This window comes from Zootoca vivipara, chromosome 4, assembly GCF_965207765.1.
Source record: "Zootoca vivipara chromosome 4, rZooViv2.hap1.1, whole genome shotgun sequence".
Classification (NCBI taxonomy): Eukaryota; Metazoa; Chordata; class Lepidosauria; order Squamata; family Lacertidae; genus Zootoca; species Zootoca vivipara.
The window spans coordinates 12,266,568-12,285,081 of record NC_142587.1 but is presented as its reverse complement, the minus strand read 5'-3'; the positions used below and the strand labels follow the sequence as shown (position 1 = coordinate 12,285,081).

General features: G+C 43.8%; 1 protein-coding gene across 3 annotated transcripts in view; it reads left to right on the top strand.

Moving 5' to 3' along the window:
* The window catches only part of DNAJC3 (DnaJ heat shock protein family (Hsp40) member C3), a 40,399-nt gene extending 21,893 nt beyond the window's left edge, over positions 1 to 18,506 (top strand). For all 3 annotated transcript variants that reach the window (XM_088667520.1, XM_088667519.1, XM_035114479.3), the window contains 8 exons: positions 2,307 to 2,459; positions 4,081 to 4,262; positions 5,602 to 5,721; positions 7,271 to 7,376; positions 7,464 to 7,584; positions 10,945 to 11,077; positions 15,497 to 15,645; positions 16,048 to 18,506. In XM_088667520.1, coding sequence (XP_088523646.1) covers positions 2,307 to 2,459; positions 4,081 to 4,262; positions 5,602 to 5,721; positions 7,271 to 7,376; positions 7,464 to 7,584; positions 10,945 to 11,077; positions 15,497 to 15,645; positions 16,048 to 16,202 — 1,119 coding nt within the window. In that variant the 3' untranslated portion in view covers positions 16,203 to 18,506. The remainder of the gene's footprint in view (positions 1 to 2,306; positions 2,460 to 4,080; positions 4,263 to 5,601; positions 5,722 to 7,270; positions 7,377 to 7,463; positions 7,585 to 10,944; positions 11,078 to 15,496; positions 15,646 to 16,047) is intronic.
* Positions 18,507 to 18,514: the final 8 nt, after the last annotated feature.

Here is an 18,514-nt window from a genome sequence, read left to right as displayed (position 1 = left end):
GAGCAAACTCTCTTGTAGCACAATCCTATGTCTAATTAGAAGTAAATCCCTTCGGTGGGGCTTACTTCCAGGTAAATGTGCATAGGACTGTAACTTCAATGGGTATGGTCTGAAAAGCTGATGTCCCCCAGTTCTCTTGTCCCATATAATGGCTTGTTAATCCATCAGTATGTCAGGGTTTTTCTGGATTCTTGTTACCCCACTTCCCCTTGCTTTTCGAACAGCTAGGCATGTGATTTGTCCTCTAATAAGCAATGCTTCTCAAACTTGGCTCCCCAGCTGTTTTTCGACTACGACTCCCATCAACCCTAACCGCTGGTCCTGCTAGCTAGGGGTGATGGGAATTGTAGTCCAACCCAAGTTTGAGAAACACTGCTCTTCCAGAGAGGGGTAGGAAACTTCTGTCTTTCCAGATGTTGTTGGATTCCAGTTCCATCAGCACGAGCCAGCGTTTCCCCCCTGCAATATCTACAGGTTAATACACAGCTTATCTTGTTGAAAGGCAACTCCCCAAACCCCTAACCATTTGGCATGTGGACTGTGGCGGATGGGAGTTGGAGTCCAATCACATCTGAAGGGTACCAGGTTTCCTATGAAGACGTTACAGCTGTTGTTGGAATGAAACTCAGGAACGTGACACATTTGCCTGCTACCATTTGACCTTTTCTCCTCTTATTTCCCAGCCTCAATGCCACTTTTGTTGTACCTCTCTCTTTTTGTTCCTCTCGGACTTGCTGATTTCACTCGCATGGGAAGTAAGGAGGATGTATGGCCTTGTTTGCTTTCTTGTTAGCGCTCAAGTGTTTTCGTAATCATGATAAATATATTTTCATAAATCAAAAGGCTAAAGGCGCCTTTTAAGAGTGCACGTTCCAAACGTGGGGGAACTTAATCATCATTTTGTCATTTGTTCAAGTGTCAGGTACACCAGGAACGGTTCGGAGACAAAAGTAAACAGGCCCTGCCTTGTGTGCAATGGCTCACAGTCTAAATGACTGAAGAACTGAAACTGCATGTCAGGAAATAGCAATGACGGTAGCTGAAGGCTTAAAGCCCTCCTTTTAATTGCTTTGTGATTGCTTGTTTCCGTTCATCAGCTAACTCTGGATGACAGGGACAGCCCTGGGCTTTTTTGCACCTGGAGTATAAATAAGGGCACCTTCTCCCACCCCATCATCCCTCTCTTTCTCTCAATCTCTCTGTCTTTCCTTTCTGCCTTTTCCTTTCTTTTGTTAAATGATGCACAGAGAAGGAGGCTGGAGAAATGAAAATTGTTTCCCCTCTGGAATCTGCTGTCCAAAGGGAATGCTTCATGATGTTTCATCAAAAGATCAGACCTCCTCAACGATAGGCGGCGGCTTTAAGGAACATTTGGTTTGTTTAGAAATTATATTTGTATTCATAACATGAGACAATGCATATTGAAATTTCAATATGTTACACACATTTTCTTTTAAAATAAATTAACATTTTCTACTCTAATATCCTGGAGTTATTCTCTCTCCCTCCCTCAACCCCAAATTCAGTAGTCTGACCTTCTGTATAAAACATGCCTTTTGCCTTGTTTTATGCACATTATTTATTTCTAACACGACAGTATTCTCCCAACAGCTTATTTAGCCATTATAGTGAAATAGTCTGTGGGAGGGATGTGTGCTTTGCTATGTTGGGTTATTTGGTTGGATTAGGTTGTCTCTATCACTAGCAAATTTCCATGTCTTTGGAGGTGAAAGGAGCCTTTTTATTCTGTATTTCCCCTGCACGCTTGTGTTCTTTTATTTCACATTCTTTATATAATTGTGCGAGGCAGTGTGTATTTTCTAAACAAAGCTTTTGTTGAACTTTGCACATCAGTTGTTTTGGCCGAACCAATTTGGTTCAGATGGTGAGTAAAATCTTGGGATCAAGGACATTAAATATTGGGGTGTTGTTATACGTTCAAAGCAAGTCTTGGCCCCATATTACAAAAAAACAATAAAATCTAAATCCTACAACTGATGGCCTCTGGAGATTATTGAACTCCAGAAATAAAGGCTAGCAATGATAGAATTTGGAGTTCAACTACATCTGAACAGCTGCAGGTTCTTCATCTTTTTGTGTATGGGGTAATATCCAGACTTAGTTATGTTTACTAAAGACCCATTGAAAACAGTAAGTTTTCAGCTAGTCATGACTAACAAGGCCGAAGAATTTCCCCAAAGGAATTCAGTGGCACCATTTTGCTTTGTGCATGGCAGGTGGTGGGTTGTAGAATTCCTCTGTTTCAGGTGTAACTGTCCTTTGTCTTTATTTGTTAATTTTTGCAGCTTCAGTCCAATCCTAGTGATAAGGAAGACACAGAAGCTCGCACCCAGCTGATGAAGTCTGATGAGATGCAGCGCCTACATTCCGAAGCGCAGTCAGCATATCTCACAGGGGATTATTACACCGTTATCGGTCTCTTGGATGAAATTCTGAATGTAAGTCTCAGAGGGGAAACGGCTGCCAAGAAATAATTGTGGGCTCTGCACGTGGCAGATGAGCAGCTCCTCTTAACAAACTCTACTTTGATATAACTCAAAGGTCTTCAGATCAGTTCAGCTTGAGGTCATAGTGAACATCCGGCTAAGTGCCTGAATGGCTGGAATTTCACCACTGATTACTGCCTCAACAAATAAATGAGGTTGATGATGATGATGATGATGATGATGATTATTTAGAATTTATATAGTGTCCTTTACCCATAGGTCTCAGAAAAGATCAACATAAAACCACAATATATATAATCAAAATAAAAACAAACAACCCAATAACACCCCCCGCAAAAAAGAGCCACGTTTTAAAAAGGCATAGATTATAGAATGTCAATCAGTTCAACCAAAGGCTGGTTAAAGAGGAACATTTTTGCCTGACGCCTGAAGTTGTATAATGAAGGCACCAGGCAAACTTCCCTGGGGAGAACATTCAACAGATGGGGAGCCACTGCAGAGAAGGCCCGTTCTCGTGTTGCCACCCTCCGGACCTCTCAGGGAGGAGGAACACGAATGAGGGCCTCAGAAGATGATCTCAGGGTCTGGGAAGGTTCATATGGAAATGCAAATAAATAAATTTTAATTTATATCCCACCCTCCCCGGCCAGGGCCGGGCTCAGGGCGGCTAACACCAAATATGAATTACAATAAAATGTAATAGGAAACAACAAACAAACAAACAGTTAATTTAAATGCAGCTTAGAATGCAGCCTCATTTTAGCAGTAGCCCATAAATCAAGACCATAAAGGGAGGAAACATCAGGTATTCACCTGAGTCAGATATCCATGCTGGTCCAACATGGGCCAGCCAAAAAGCCAAGGGAAAATTTATATACCAAATCCCATAGTGAGTCTAAGCCGAAGGCCAGCAGAATAGCTTCGTCTTGCAGGCCCTGCGGAAAGATGTCAAATCCCGCAGGGCCCTAGTCTTTTGTGACAGAGCGTTCCACCACATTGGGGCCAGTGCTGAAAAGGCCCTGGGCCCCATTTGAAACCAATCTAACCTCCTTGAGGCTTGGGACCTCCAAAGTGTTGCTATTTATGGACCTTAAGGTCCTCCACGGCGCATACCAGGAGAGGCAGTCCCGTAGGTAAGAGGGTCCTAGGCAGCAGGTCCTTGAGGTATTGTGGTCCTGAGCTTCTGACCCAGAAGCTGTCTGCAGACAAACAGCAGCTCCCTTGGCCAGTAAAGCGAGATGAGCGCAGCAACCCCAGAGTCGTTCGCAACTGAACTTTAATCGTCAGGGGTCCCTTTCCCTAAAAAACATGGTTTTTAATGGGTCTTGCTCTGTGTGCTGTCTACTGTTGTTGTTGTTCATTATTAAATAAATGAACCCTATACCTGTAGATCTCAGGGCAGCTCACAACATAAAATCACAATATAAAAAACTGAAAATACATAATAAAAACACAAAGAAAGGCAACCCAATAATCTCATAACGTGTGTAGAGATGGATCTTTGCCTCACCATAGAGATGGCATCAAAGTACATTTATTGTCCTTTTTGTAAAAAAAATGCAACAACAAACGTTTTGGACCAAAGTCTCGCTTTCATTTTTGGTTTCTCAAGGTTTGTGTTTGGGCTGCAGAGATGCGGGAGCTTCGAGCTGAATGTTACATCAAGGAAGGAGAGCCTGGGAAGGCCCTTAGTGATTTAAAAGCTGCTGCCAAATTGAAGAGCGATAACACTGAAGCATTTTATAAGATCAGCACTATATACTATCAGCTGGGAGACCACGAAATGTCTTTGAGGTAAGGTTACTATTATTACCTGTAAGGGCAAAAATAAAAAAAAAAGCTTCCTCAGAAGTACAGTCATACCTCGGTTTAAGTACGCTTCGGTTTGAGTACTTTCAGTTTAACTACTCTGCGGAACAGTCTGGAACGGATTAATCCACTTTCCTTTACTTTCAATGGGAAAGTTCGCTTCAAGTTAAGTATGCTTCAGGTTAAGTACAGACTTCCAGAACCAATTGTGTACTTAAATCAAGGTACCACTGTAGTTAGGTTCTCCCCCCCCCCAAAAAAAATCTGCATAGGTTGGAAATATGCTTTGCCTTGGCAGAAACAAAATCTCTGCTTGCCAAGGTATCGTAGGAGCTTGGGAGACATATGTTGGGGAGAAATAGCTCAGAGAAACATTTATTCCTCCCAAGCCTATGGCTTCCTCATTGAAAATCCCCCAGCAACACCCTCCCTCAGATCTTATTTTGGGTTTTGGGATTGGGGTGGTAGAGAAAGAAAGGTTCAAAATGCTTACGTGGGGCCTGGGAAAAATTGGGTGTGGGTGCAGCAGGAAGAGTTTTCTCGCATCTTTTCCCCTTTGGCCTTCACATCTCGAGGGAGAAGGTCGGAAGAGGAAGAACAAAGCACCTTTGTCCACTCTTCTGCCAATTTCCCTCCAAAAGTGCTTCCTCAATCCACCACATTTAACTTGGAGGAAAGGACAGGGTTTATAACCCCACCTGTTCCTTATGATGCCCCTCGGCAATTCCTAGTCCTCAGCTGGTGCCTGAGCCTATGCTTTTAGGCAATCAAAATGTTGCCTTCTAAAACCAAAATATCACCCTCTTTGGAGATCTCTCAGAGGCATCATGTCCCGGCATCACGTCCCACGCCAGAAAGCTAAATTAAACACTTTACCCACAAGGGCTTTTTGGAACCTCAGAAATGGTCCCTTGTATCCCAGCCCACTTTTAGAACAGTGCAATGGGAATCCAGTGCAAATAAAGCATAGAAAAAAAATGATTAAAATGAGTTCTTCCCAGAATGTAAATTCCAGGGTTGCCTGACTGACTAAATTAGCTCCAGAGTAGCTTTTATCTTGAAAAGAACACTCTAGTATCCCCAGTGGGAGGAAACAGATTGTGTCCCACTCCTCTTTTTACATATACCATAGGCCTTTGAGAAAACCCTTAATATCCCAATTTTTCAGGAGAGGAAATGAATCTGAGAAAGTGTGACCTGTGAAGGGACACACACAAAATGAGTTTAGGATCAAGATTTGAATCCAGGTCTTTAAAATCTAGCATGCTGTCCACAGACTCAAACTGACTCACTGCCTCCTTTCTCTTTCCCCCCCTATAAAAAGTGAAGTGCGTGAATGCCTGAAACTTGACCAAGACCATAAGGAGTGCTTTTCTCATTACAAGAAAGTAAAGAAACTCAATAAGCAGATTTTATCGACAGAAGAACTCATCCAAGACGGCAGGTAAGGTACTAATTGTTAGGTGCTCTGTGAGGCCGGGCGCCACTTCTGGGACCACACGTAGCCAGCTGAAAAAGCAATGGGCTTACTCTGGGCAACTCTTTCAGAGTGAAGACAGAAACTCAGGCCTGTGATTCTTATAATGGTTGGTCAGTACTAGGAGATATTTGCTTTTCTATCTGGGTGGAAAACTTACTAGGCCAAATCCCAAATACAATGCATCCAGGCCATTCACTTTTGTTAGACAACAAATGTGAACGGCATGAGCTGTATTTATTGGGGATTTTTTCTGGGCTGCCTTCTAATTTCTGGTTTCTTTTTTTTCCATTTTCTTATATGTATATTGGACTCGCAACAGTCTCCCATCCAGATTACTAACCTCACCTACACTGGCCCAGATTGGCACCTGAGGTGGAAAATCTCTCAAGCCCCTTTTCCCTTCCCTGGCAGAAAAAAACATGCAGTGAGGATACATTAAATAATTAAGCGCTACCCTTAAAGGCACCCCAAATTTGCTGCCTGAGGTGCCTGCCTTGCTCTGCTTTGTGGTATGTTCAGGGAGACTACAGCGTCTGGGGTTCCCCAAAACATTCAGCAGGCCCACCTTCCATTGGTTTGTTGCTCCAGTTTCCACCTTCCCTGCCATGTTATCTTTGTCTGAATTTCAGAGGGGTCTTTGTTTCTGTTGTAGCTGTTGGCTCCCCCCATCACACTGATCCGGTTGTGATTAGGCTCATTGCTGGGATCCCCACCGCAGCCCCGAACAATGGCTGAAGCATTGCTCTCTGCATGTTTGATTGTCGTCATGCAGCCCTTCAGGGGGTTCATTAGAGGGCCAGCACTAAAATTTTCACAGATATTGATTAGAGAATGTGTGGTGGGTTTTCTGTGGCCACATAAACACACACACACACACACGGTTTCTGGTGCCAAGAAGTGGGTAAGCCTGCAACTCACAGTGCTGCAGAAATGACAAAGGGGGAAAAAAGCAAAAGCTTCATTATCACTCCAGTTGCTGATAAATACAAAAAAATGGGGAATCGATTGGCTTTGTGAGTAATTAGAGAGGTTTACCGCATGGCCTCTGTGGAAAGCTTTACGTAGTTATTCATCTCCCCAGTAAATTAAAGTGTCAGGGCTGTTAGTTTTAGCGCTAAATGCCATCTCTTATTTAAAACGGCATTTTAATGTCTCAGCGTTTAAATGTGGAGATCACAGCATATTTGCAATTAAAATGCTGCAGCTGCCCATAAATAAATCTTCGTCAGATTGTTAGCTCTTGGGGAAAACAAGATCAAACCAGAGCTTTGGAAGACAGGAAATGTGCTATGCACAGAATGTGCTCCAAATGCCACAGCGCTCTGTAACCCACTCGTAGCAAAGGTAAGTGAATGCCAAACCTTGGGGGAGGCAAGGCCTGGTTCGCTTGCAGTGCCAGTTTAGTGCCACGCAAATGAGCCTGGGCACTCCTTCCTCCCCTTTACTCCACCATGGCTGAAAGCACCCAGTCCCCAGTTTAAACTAACCACCGCTTGTCGTCTGCTGTAAACAGGTACCAAGATGCCATTGATAAATATCAGACTGTGATGAAAACCGAGTCCGAAGTTCCTGTTTACACCACTCGAGCCAAAGAGAGAATCTGCCACTGCTTCTCAAAGGTAAATGTTGAGTTTCATCTTTTTGTTGTTGCTGTTGTCGGAAATTAATGCAACCCCTGACCTGGTTGGTCCCTCTTCCCTTTTCAGAGCCAACAGTCGGTCGACGCCATCAAGCTCTGCACAGAAGTTTTGCAGCTGGAACCAGATAATGTAAATGCTCTCAAAGACAGGGCTGAAGCGTATTTGCTGGAAGAGCAATACGAGGAAGGTAAAAATTCAAGGACAGCGGGTGGTTTTATACAGAAATCGGCAGCATGGGGCAGTCTAGCTGTTCCCTTTGCCACCATGCAAAATCAGCCCCGTTGGAAAACGGATTAAGAATGACTGGTGTGCATTTATTCACATTCTCAATTTTGAACAGTCAAGTCACTGTGCTAGTGTGCTCAGTGCATTATTTGCAGGTGTAATTATTCCTCTCTAAACTTTGCAGCAGAAGCCAACTCTGAATGGTGTGGATTTGCTGGGGTTTGTGATGCTGTTACCTTTGTCTGATAAAGTATGCAAGGTAGCAAGACTTGTTGCCAATCCTGCCTCCCCCTTTCTGCCCCCCGAGTGGCTTGGCAACTAGTTTTTCCTGCTTAAAAAAAGCACACACAGTGTCAATACTGTATATATAAAAATTGTTTTAAAAAAACAAAAAGGTAGCCCATTTGAGGCAGGGGATGAGAGGCAGGTAAGGCAATCAACTCCACCATTTTTCTAGTTGCTGATTGGTATGTATGTCCAATGCAGCACTGAGGGGGAAGGGGAAGTTAGCTCCCTTTTGCAGGAGAAAATAAAACTCCAGGAAACCTTGTTTTAAAGTATGTTTGGGTGCCCTTGCCGTCCTATCTGTTTAAGAATACTTGAGAACATTGGTGAAGTGCTAAATCTACACACTGTATATGGGAGCAGTATGTATTCATCAAGTATGCTTCACCCATGGAGACTTGAGAATTTTCTCATCAAGATCATGATAGGGGCTGTAAGGTTTCTTAATCTAACCCTGGGTGGTATCTTTCCTTACACGCAGCTACTAAGAGAGCCACGCTCTGCCCGATTGGTACGATATAAACCCTAAATCGGACACTTTATTTTGCTTATGTGGGGTTTGGCAGCACTTCGTGCTCTCCCCTATTTTATCCTGACAATGTTTCTCTGAGGTGGATTCAGGGTAAGAGATAGTAACTGTCCCAAGATAACTTGATGAATTTCATTACAGAACGAAGATTTGAACCCAGTCCCATCACTTTTATCTGTTACATGACACTGGCTTTCCCTTTGCCAATATGGAGCCTGCATTCAAGTATCTTCACTCCATTAGCCATGGTGTGTTGTAGTTGCCTGCGGCAATGAACGGAAAAGGCAAACTTTCAGCAGGCATTCTTTCATTCATTGTGAGATTTTATAATAAGTGCTTTTTAAAGGGATGGATGAGGTTGTCCGCCATTTAACATTACCGAGCAATAAGCTGCAAGATTTTTTTTGGGGGGGGGGTTGGAATCTCAGGAGTTTCACTTTCCAACTCTGACGTAGCCGTAGAGTGTTTACGATAGGCCTGAATAGCAGTTTCCTGCTGTTTTTCTAAGTGAACGGCCAAAGTGTTAAGAAATGACAGTGGCAGGCAGAGAACTCTAGTGGCAAATCACAGTAGGCTGGCTTAGTGAGAATGAAAAAGAGTAATCAGATTTGCGCTTTGTTGGTGGATGGATGTTTTAAATCGCTGGGGCATCAGAACTACTTTTTTTGCTTTTGTTCTTCTTCGAAAGGGAATTGCGTGCAGCCCCTGAGTGTCTTAAGTGATATAAATTGGTCACCGTCTCCTGCTGCCTTGCCCAGAAACGGCAGAAAGATAAATGTAATGCCTACTGAGAGAGAACAGCTCCTGGAAGATAATCTGATGCAAATGCTTTGTCTTACTTAGAAAAACTAGAAGTCTTGAGATCCACAATGAGACTTTCTGAGATTAAAAATGGAGAAACCGAAAAGGAAAAGGCTCATTATGTAGGAAATGCAAAACTGTGAAGGACACTAAAATGGAAGCTGAAGCGTTCCATTTAGTAGGGAATGACATTCATATTTTTACAAAAACACGCCTTCTGTAGTGTCCGCTCAATGGTTTTGTGTGTGAATTGCTCCAGTGATTGACTCAAAGTGGTGGTGGTTTCTAATACCTGTATTCAGTATGGTTTTAACTTCCCCATCTTGTTCCAACGCTTGGATTTCTGAAGAACCATTGATAGGAAGGACTGGGGTTTTTTATAAGAGAATGAATGGATTGGAAGAGAAGGACAAAGTAATTAATGCAGAGCAGGTGGAGCAGAGAAGATCATATTTCTGTTCAATTGGCATTGCTAATACTGCATTTTCAGCTTCTATAGAACAGTACCAACCAGATGATCAAATCTCAGTTTAATAATCTGAGATAGGCATGAGGTTTAGGCACCTGGATACAGCCGCTTTGCCACGCCTTTCACACAGATGAACAAGCTAGGAACCTGCCATCATCCATAGCTACCCATTGCATCCAAACTGAGAAACGATGACTAATGGCTTCCAAACAACAAAAATATGAAGTTGTGGTTTAAAGCTGGTTTCCTAGCACAAATATAATGAGGAGCCATGACCACTCCTTTCCCTAAGGTGCAAATAACTAGACAACACATGGCATATTGGTTTGGGGATCAGATAAGGCTACAACTTTATTGGTTACAGATGTGAAGGTTTGGCCATAGGCATTGAGATAAGCAACTGCGTATGTCACACCCACTCATCTGGGAGTGAAGCCAGCGGGGTATGGGGGGGCGCGCCCTATGACCTACATCAAATTGGGGTGTCCCCCTAGTGGAGGAGTGGTATGGCCCTAGGCCCTGTCTGAGCATTGGACAGGATCCACTCCTGGATCCTTTTAACAGGATACCCTTACCCATGGAAGGCAGGCGGAGGCTACAACCTCCACTCCAACCAAGATGAGGTTTACCCAATGACTATACGCCTTACAGAGTTGCGACAATTGCTATGAGGTTGGCAAAAACCCACATGGCGGAGCCAGTTTGCCAGATGGGAAAAATTATTGCCCGGCCCCTAAATCCCACAACTGACATTGTCCATAGCAAGGTCGTGCCATCTGCAAAAAATCCTAACCTGAGGGAGGATGGATGGGAGAACTGGTGCAGTGAGTTAGAAAGAGAGAGGGTGAAAGGCCCTGTAGGCTGGGCATTTATCCTTGCCCTGAGCACAGTGCCAAGCACCGCTACTGGTCAGCTGGCATCGCGCACAAGAGAACACCCCCTAAATTCCTGCCCCAATTGGCCAATTTGGCAGTCAGATGACAATCCAGCCTGCAATAGGCTGGTTCACAGAGGATGCCCAGGGCCTGCCCACAAAGCTGCCCGCTTGAGGGCAAACAGATTTATCTAGCTTTTTTGCTGCTTGTGCAAGGGAAGAGTGTAATTTTGGCTTACTTAGCTGAGACTTGATTTTCCAAACAAAGATGGTGAATAAGTTAAAACGTGAAATGGAGCCCTCTCTGCTGAAGATTAATCGTTGCAAGATCATTGTGTATGCGTGTCTTGTTTATTATGTGTAGCTATTCAAGACTATGAAACTGCTAAGGAGCACAGTGACAGTGACCAGCAAATTTTGGAAGGCTTAGAGAAAGCCCAGCGGCTACTCAAGCAATCTCAGAAGAGAGATTACTACAAAATTTTAGGAGTAAAAAGGTGAGTACTTGATAGTCTATACATATTACTTCTTGCCAATTGTATTTTGCCTTTTCTCCAGGTCCTCACAACATCACACCCCCCTTTTACAAGTCTTTCAGGTGCCCAAAGCTGGCTTCATTTACTTGCCATCTCTTGTCACTTAGTTCTTGTTCTGTAGATTTGGGCGGTGCCTCAATGCTCCTGTAATCCAGCCCGCTGCAAAAACAGTGGTACCCCTACTTACGAATTTAATGCGTTCCGAGCGCACATTCGTAAGTGGAAAAAAATTGTAAGTCGAATCCCATAGGAATGCATTGGGAGAAAAAATTTGCAAGTCGAAGCAACCCTATCTAAAAATTCGTAAGTAGAAAATATCCTATCTAAACCACATCCAAGATGGCAGACGGAGCTCCGTTCGTAAGTAGAAACATTCGTAAGTAGAGGTACCACTGTACAAGAAATCCACTACTACAGCATCCCTGATGGGTGGTAAAGGGCTGTAGCTCCGTGGCAGAGCATCCCAGATCCATTCTCCAGCATCTCCAGCAGGGCCAGCCCAATGGCCAGGCTCCGTGGCGCAGGGCGCCACGGCGCCGGCCCACCTGGGGGGGCGCCTCGCAGCTGCGCCCGCCCGCCGCTCCGCCTCACAGCAGCGTCCTCAACAGCAGCACTGCGTGCTAAGCCCGCCTGCCCGTCGCGCAGCAGCGCCCTCGGCAGCCGCATTGCGCACTGAGCCCGGGCTGCCCGCCCGTCGCGCTGGAAAACATGGCGGCGGGGGGCGCCGGAGGGATCCGTCGCACCAGGGCGCCAGAGGTGCTTAAGACGGTCCTTATCTCCAGATAGGACTGGGGGAGACTCTCTCTCTGAAACCCTGGAGAGCAGCTGCTAGTCAGCGTTGACAGCAATAAACTAGATGGACCTGTAGTCTGATTCAGTATAAAGCAGCTTCCTGGGACCATAGAACACTGGCCCTAAAGGATCTTCACTGCAATTACTCCAGAATGCAGCAGCTAGACTGGTGACTGGGAGTAGCCGCCGGGACCACATAACACTGGTCCTGAGAGATCTACACTGGCTCCCAGTACATTTCCAAGCACAATTCAAAGTGCTGGTGCTGAGCTTTAAAGCCCTAAACAGCTTTGGCCCTGTATATCTGAAGGAGCATCTCCACCCCCATCATTCAGCCTGGACACCGAGGTCCAGCTCCGAGGGCCTTCTGGCGGTTCCCTCACTGTGAGATGTGAAGTTACAGGGAACCAGGCAGAGGGCCTTCTCAGGTGTGATGCTCGCCCTGTATGATCTTTTGTAGACATCTGAAGGCAGCCCTTTATCAGGATGCTTTTAATGTGTGATGTTCTTTTGTGTTGTGTTTCTGTATAATATGTTGGAAGCCTCCCGAGTGGCTGGGGCAACCCAGTAAGATCAGTGGGGTACAAGAAACTTCTTTTTATTATTCCTGTGTTCATCCAGTTCATCCATATTCTGTGTGAGTCTGTTCCACTGTCACGGCCCATGAGGAAGTCCTCCTGAATGTTTAATCCTAAAACTGTGTACTTTTCCCTGTTGCTAGACCATCTTTTATGGAGACTAAAATGAATGGTTATTTCTTTATTCCACATAAAACTTTTTTTCTCCCCCCTCCCCCAACAATACTTTAGAGACTTCTTCAACCTCCGAAGGAAAGTACATAATTTTTTATTTGTTTGGCCAGAAGCCATAACAAAACTAAAATATCAACACAAAATATAATCCAAAAGAACCAACAACGCGCACGTACTGGAGAGAACCGTGATTAGATAAGCTCTGGCCTCCAAAGGGGTACACTGCGTCCTAAAGCAATGTTAATTTTGAGCGGAGAGCAAATTCATTTGAACAGGCAGCACCAAAAAGCCTCATTAGCTAAAGGCTGGATGAAGTATTAAGCAAAGAACAAAGCCAGTGTTACAGAAAAGCAAATAGCCATGGAAGGGGAAAAAAGAATGACATAAAAGACCATGGGCTGAAACAACCTGGAAAGTGAGGAAGGCGATTGCTCAGAAGTGTCTTCTAGAAATACCAGTCTCCCGTGTGCAAACTCACGTCTTTAAAAGGGTACAGATTTAAGAGCATAGCAACAAGAGTTGGGCAGGAAGGCTTTCTCCCACCTCACCTGATGTGCTTTGGTGCAGAGTCTTGCTCTTCACTCTCTGCCTGTCCTCAGTTGACCACTTTTCACTTTTAGCAAAAGCTGCTGTGTGGGGTCCCCAGTCAGAATTATGCTTGCCCCCCTGTGCAATTTGCTGCAAACAGCACCCCTTGAGGAAGCAAATTGCAGCTGGAAGCATGGAGAGACTTTTGACAAGAAGCAGTTGTCACTCTGCACAACTGCTTTTCCTTCAGATGAAAAGTAACCAGCTTATGGCACACTTTTACGAAAGCAGGTTTAACGAGAGGAGGAGCTTGGCCTTTAGAATGGGAACAAGGTTGCATTAACAAAAATAAAAAAATGTTGCTGTGGATCTGTAGGTGCTTCTTACATTGTTGTTGCTCTACTGCAGAGGTGGGAAGCTTTTTGGCTCTGCAGGCCAGATTTTTGTCAGGAACTAGCCTCATGGGCTGCCCACTGTCAGTCGCATGACATCATAAAGACAGGTGGTTGTTGGGGCTTCAAAGCACAGCCAGGCATCTGATCGTGCAGCCAATCAAACAGGCTTCAGCTCTAGTCCCCATCAGCAATTTTATGTTTTGTTTTTCCAGACATCTTTGTTGAAAGTTCAAAAAGTACATGATACGTGCACTAAACATGATGAGACGTAAATAAAAGAAACAGCACCCGTGTAGAAGGGAAAATAGGGGGGGGAGGGGGGAAACCTCAAACTGTATACTGTACAAAGTTGCTATTGTAATTCACCAGATCTTAACCTATTACAGTATTTGTAAGAATGGATTCCAAAAATCATTGAATTTGTCCATGGCAAGTCAGTGTTTATATGCAAGTTGTGTAAGTTTGTATAAGTCTTCAGTCCAATCGTAGAAGGGAGCCACATTTTTATTTATCCAATTCATCAGTATCAGTCTTTTTGCTGTGGTAAGGGCACGGAGAGTCTACTTGTATTGTCCTTTTGTAAGGTTCCATGTGCGGGGTATATACGGTAATTCGAAAGGCTATCTTGTTCTGTAAATGTAAGGTTGTTCCATACAGTTCTGTTGAGTGTTTCAGTTACTTTTTGCCAAAAATCTTTCAATATAGCAATTTTTATGTTCTGAACCACCCTGAGACCCGTGGGTATAGGTCAGTATACAAATAAATCATCATCATCATCATCGATGATGGGTGTAAAGCCAAAGTCTGCTTGCCCTTGCACAGTTGGAAGCACCATTTAAGCCTCCTGATGGTACATCTCTGCATCTCTACCTGCCCATCTCCAGGTGTGGGGCAGGTGGACATGGATGGGGGGGGGAAGCCATACAGGCCAAGTTTGGTCTGTAGGCTAAAGGTTCCCCACCTGCAGATCTAGGGTGAAGGATGTGGTCAGGCTGCCCCTCTGTGTCTACAGTGACTACAGAAGCTCCTTGGCTTTTTTGCTCCTGCATTTCAGCCTCCTCATGAAGGGACAGACACATTCTTGGATGCCTGGTTAACATTTATGGCAACCTATGTAAATAACAAGCAGACTTAGATTAACGTTGCTCAAATTTCAAAGTAAGTGTTCCACGTGGCCCCAAATCCAAAGAACACTGGTAGCATTCGAAAGGTAATGACTTGGTAGGAGTTATCAGAAAGTTTTGGGCTGCGATGCCCTTTCTGCAGATGCTGACTGATGAAAATGCCCTGAAGAAATACTTTGGGTTTGTTTGAAATAGACTATGTATATAGATTTAGCACAATTGGATGTTACCCTTATTTCCCACTCCCCTTGTATCCCTTTTTGTCTAGTGCAGGTCTCATGTTTGTTTTTTCTCTACTGTGCATAACCAGAGAAACTGTCTCTTTAAAAAAAAAACCCCAAAAGAATTCAGGCTAGGGTTACTGGCATTCTTGAGTCCTATTGAAGTATTCAAGCAACATGCAAAGGGGTGGGAAATTGTAGAGGCATGAGAGGCACATTCACTGCCTAGGTCTGAAGGGGGCTTCTAAGTGCATTCAGATGGATGCATTTAAGATACCTCTGAACGATCAGCTACCCTGATAATAACAGAAGGTGCTTGATCCTACAGAGGCATCCAATCCTTTGCTTAGCTGAATGCACTTAGCCCCTTCAAACCTTCCCACTCAACATGGAAATGTCTCCTGTGGGGATGTTGGGGGTGGAACCTACTGCTTTTCCCGTGATCCCTTTGAATGGAGAGGGCTTTAGGTGCTGGCAAAGGTGTTCCGTTTCTGTGTGTGCTTGTGTTTCAAGACTTACCTTGACATGAAGGCAGTTGGAGAACTGATTCTTCCCGCGCTCTCTGCAGGAATGCGAGAAAACAAGAAATCGTCAAAGCATACCGAAAGCTAGCAATGCAGTGGCACCCAGATAATTTCCAGGACGAGGAAGAGAAGAAGAAAGCAGAGAAGAAGTTTATTGATATTGCAGCTGCCAAAGAAGTCCTCACTGATCCAGGTATGTGGGCTTGTAGCTTGTTCGTTCTCAAAACGATAGACCCACGCAGCCAACAAGTTTGTTTTGCTTTTCATCTCTATTTGAAAAGCAGCAGTTCTCTTCTTTGCAGATGCGCAGGCAATGCCACCCGTGTCCAGGCCTCCAGCTAGCACAATGGTGACGGATGCTGGCAGCTGGCATGCGGATGACAAGAGGCTGGCTACCTCGGGTTTCTTAATCATGCTCCACTTGTGAAAAACGCTGATTACCTGACATTTAGGGCCAATTGGGGTGGAAGGCATGCCATGGCTATCCAACCACTTGAAATTCTAGTGGTCTACCATGTTTATGAAATATCCTAGAGCCCGGTTGGATGATGTGTCCAATTCTACAGACCTCATTGCCACGTGTGTGTCTTTTCAGAGATGCGGAGCAAGTTTGATGCAGGGGAAGACCCGCTGGACGCAGAAAGCCAGCAAGGCGGAGGAAACCACTTCCACAGAGGCTGGAATACGTGGCAAGGGTTTGACCCATTCAGTTCCGGAGGACCTTTTAAATTTAAATTCCACTTCAATTAGAAACAACCTCACCACCTTCCTTTTTTGTTTCTAGGACTCTATTTTTATTTCTAGACAATTTCAATTAGGAGTTTCGGTCTTTAAATAAATGCCAGCTTTTCAGTGATAGGCTAAAGAGTAAGCAAGTCCACAATGGAGAGGGAAACAACAGTTATGTTAGTACTGCTTATTTTTGTACTTTTTGGTGTTAGATCTCTGATCTCTAAAGAGGTGGAAGGCTGCAGAAGTCTTTGGACCCCTTATTCTGAAGTGGGTAGAGACCTTCCACTCAAGTGTTAGAGAAGCAATTGTTTCCCCAAAGCACTTTAATTTTTCTTCTTTTTACTAAACTCTTCATGACCTTTGGAACGCAATGGGATACTTTATGCTTACTCATCGCTACAGTGAGAAAAGCAATCTAGTTTTCATTTCTGTTAAGAGGAAAAGTTTGTTTTCTTGGGAGACATTGGAGGAGCTTCTCCATCACTTCTGCATGCTGGTGGCACCTCTGAGGCACTCTGTAAACACGGCTCAGGTTATGACAAAGCCTGCTGCTTCAAAGCAGGATATGGATTGGCCTGAGTGTAGATGGTATAACTGTCCCCATACTACTTTTTAGGAGGGTTTTATGCAACATGCAAGTCCTCTAAAAAGCCACTCTAGTGCTTAAGATAATTCCCCACAGAAGCATCACTAGGACTCTTTACTTATCCAATATAGGACTGCAGCTGGCTTGTGGGCTTTTTCTAACTTATTTTTACAAGGGCAATTTTCTCGTTTGGATTAAAACCTCTTTTCTTTTTATGGTTGCTTCAGAAAGATACTTAAATAGAATGATATTCTTAGTTGGTGTTAATTAAATAGATCCATTTTGAGCTTTTCACTCAACATATGCTTGACATTTGAGCAGAACGACTGAGACATTGCCCCAAATGTGCAGAACTAGTTCTGATCTTGAAGATTTTCTTTCTTAAAAGGGAAAGAGATGTGTAGTGTAAGGAAACTGTCAAGATGAGAGTGTTGGGATGAGGATATCAACAATGTTTTACAATTTGATGAAAATGTGACCCCTCCAAATGGCAGTTTTTAGTGCTTCATTGCCTTACCGAATGCATATAACCAAGAAGCATTTGGGGTACAAAGGTTATATAGGAAGAAAGCACTGTTTCACTCTGTTAAACCACTGAGCTACTTGATGTCATAGGAAACCAAAGCTGACGTCCATTTTAGCTTTGCTGCAGGAACTGGGACACTTCTGATAGCCTTAAATTTAGCATTACTCTGGTACTTGTGAAATGCATTCAAAACAGAATTTAGAGTCCTTTCATAATGAGATGATGGACCTGCAAAAGTAGCTTTCAGAAAAATCTAGCCGCTCTCCAGAAGGTAATTTTTGAGCATTAAGAAATGACTTTAGTGCATTTTGGGCTCAGAGCAGCTAGTTAAATATTTCACCACCTTCTCACTCCAGCTCTCGAGTCAAAAGTTCAAGAGTAACTCTGCTAATGTAGCCTACAGTACTACTGTCATTCAATAATCCACAAACCTCCTAAACAGTTCTTGTAAGGGAGAGCTATGCGTGGAGTAAGTTCTGCATATATTTTCTTTTGCTAGATTTGCTGTTACCAAGCCATGTCAATTGTGGAGTACAATTATGTCCAGTTCGGGTCTACCGCATTCTCCCTCGCACATCCCAAAACAGCAGAGAAGTATTGAATGTTTGAAGTGCTCCTATGGCTTCTTAATTTATAACGTCTTCTGGCATAGGATGGATTTTTGGAATTGTTTCTGTGAGCACATATATCTGAACTGCACATCAGACCTTGCTCTCGGTAATCTTCCTAAGTAATGTAACCAGTGCCAACCTAATGCTTTTCCTGCATCCAATGGAAGTATGTCAAAAGTGTGGCCAAAGGCAGCTCTTATGCATTCATGCTGAAGAGTAATTTAAATAATTCCTTTTTAGGCCTATTGTTTGAAATGGGGGAGAGTTCCTGAGAGGCCCTTGCTTCTATTTGTGTGTATTTCAGTTGTTTTGGGCTATCCTTGGGTTTTTTGAGAGCTACTAGCATTGCTCTTGGGTGAAGTGCAATTAGGGCCTGCAAATTAGATTGAACAAGAGTACCCCAGTGCAGGATTTATAGTGAAAAAAGACCAGCCAGTATCAGTTAATATATATACCATTGCAGTGTGGGTGCACTTTGGAAATGTCTTGGAATAAAGCTCTATTTTTTAAAAAAACATTATGAAAGCCAAGAAGGTATTTTGAAGATAAAGATGCAAACTATTCAAGACAAGATTTTGATTAAAGCTGTGTCTAAGTTATATCTGTT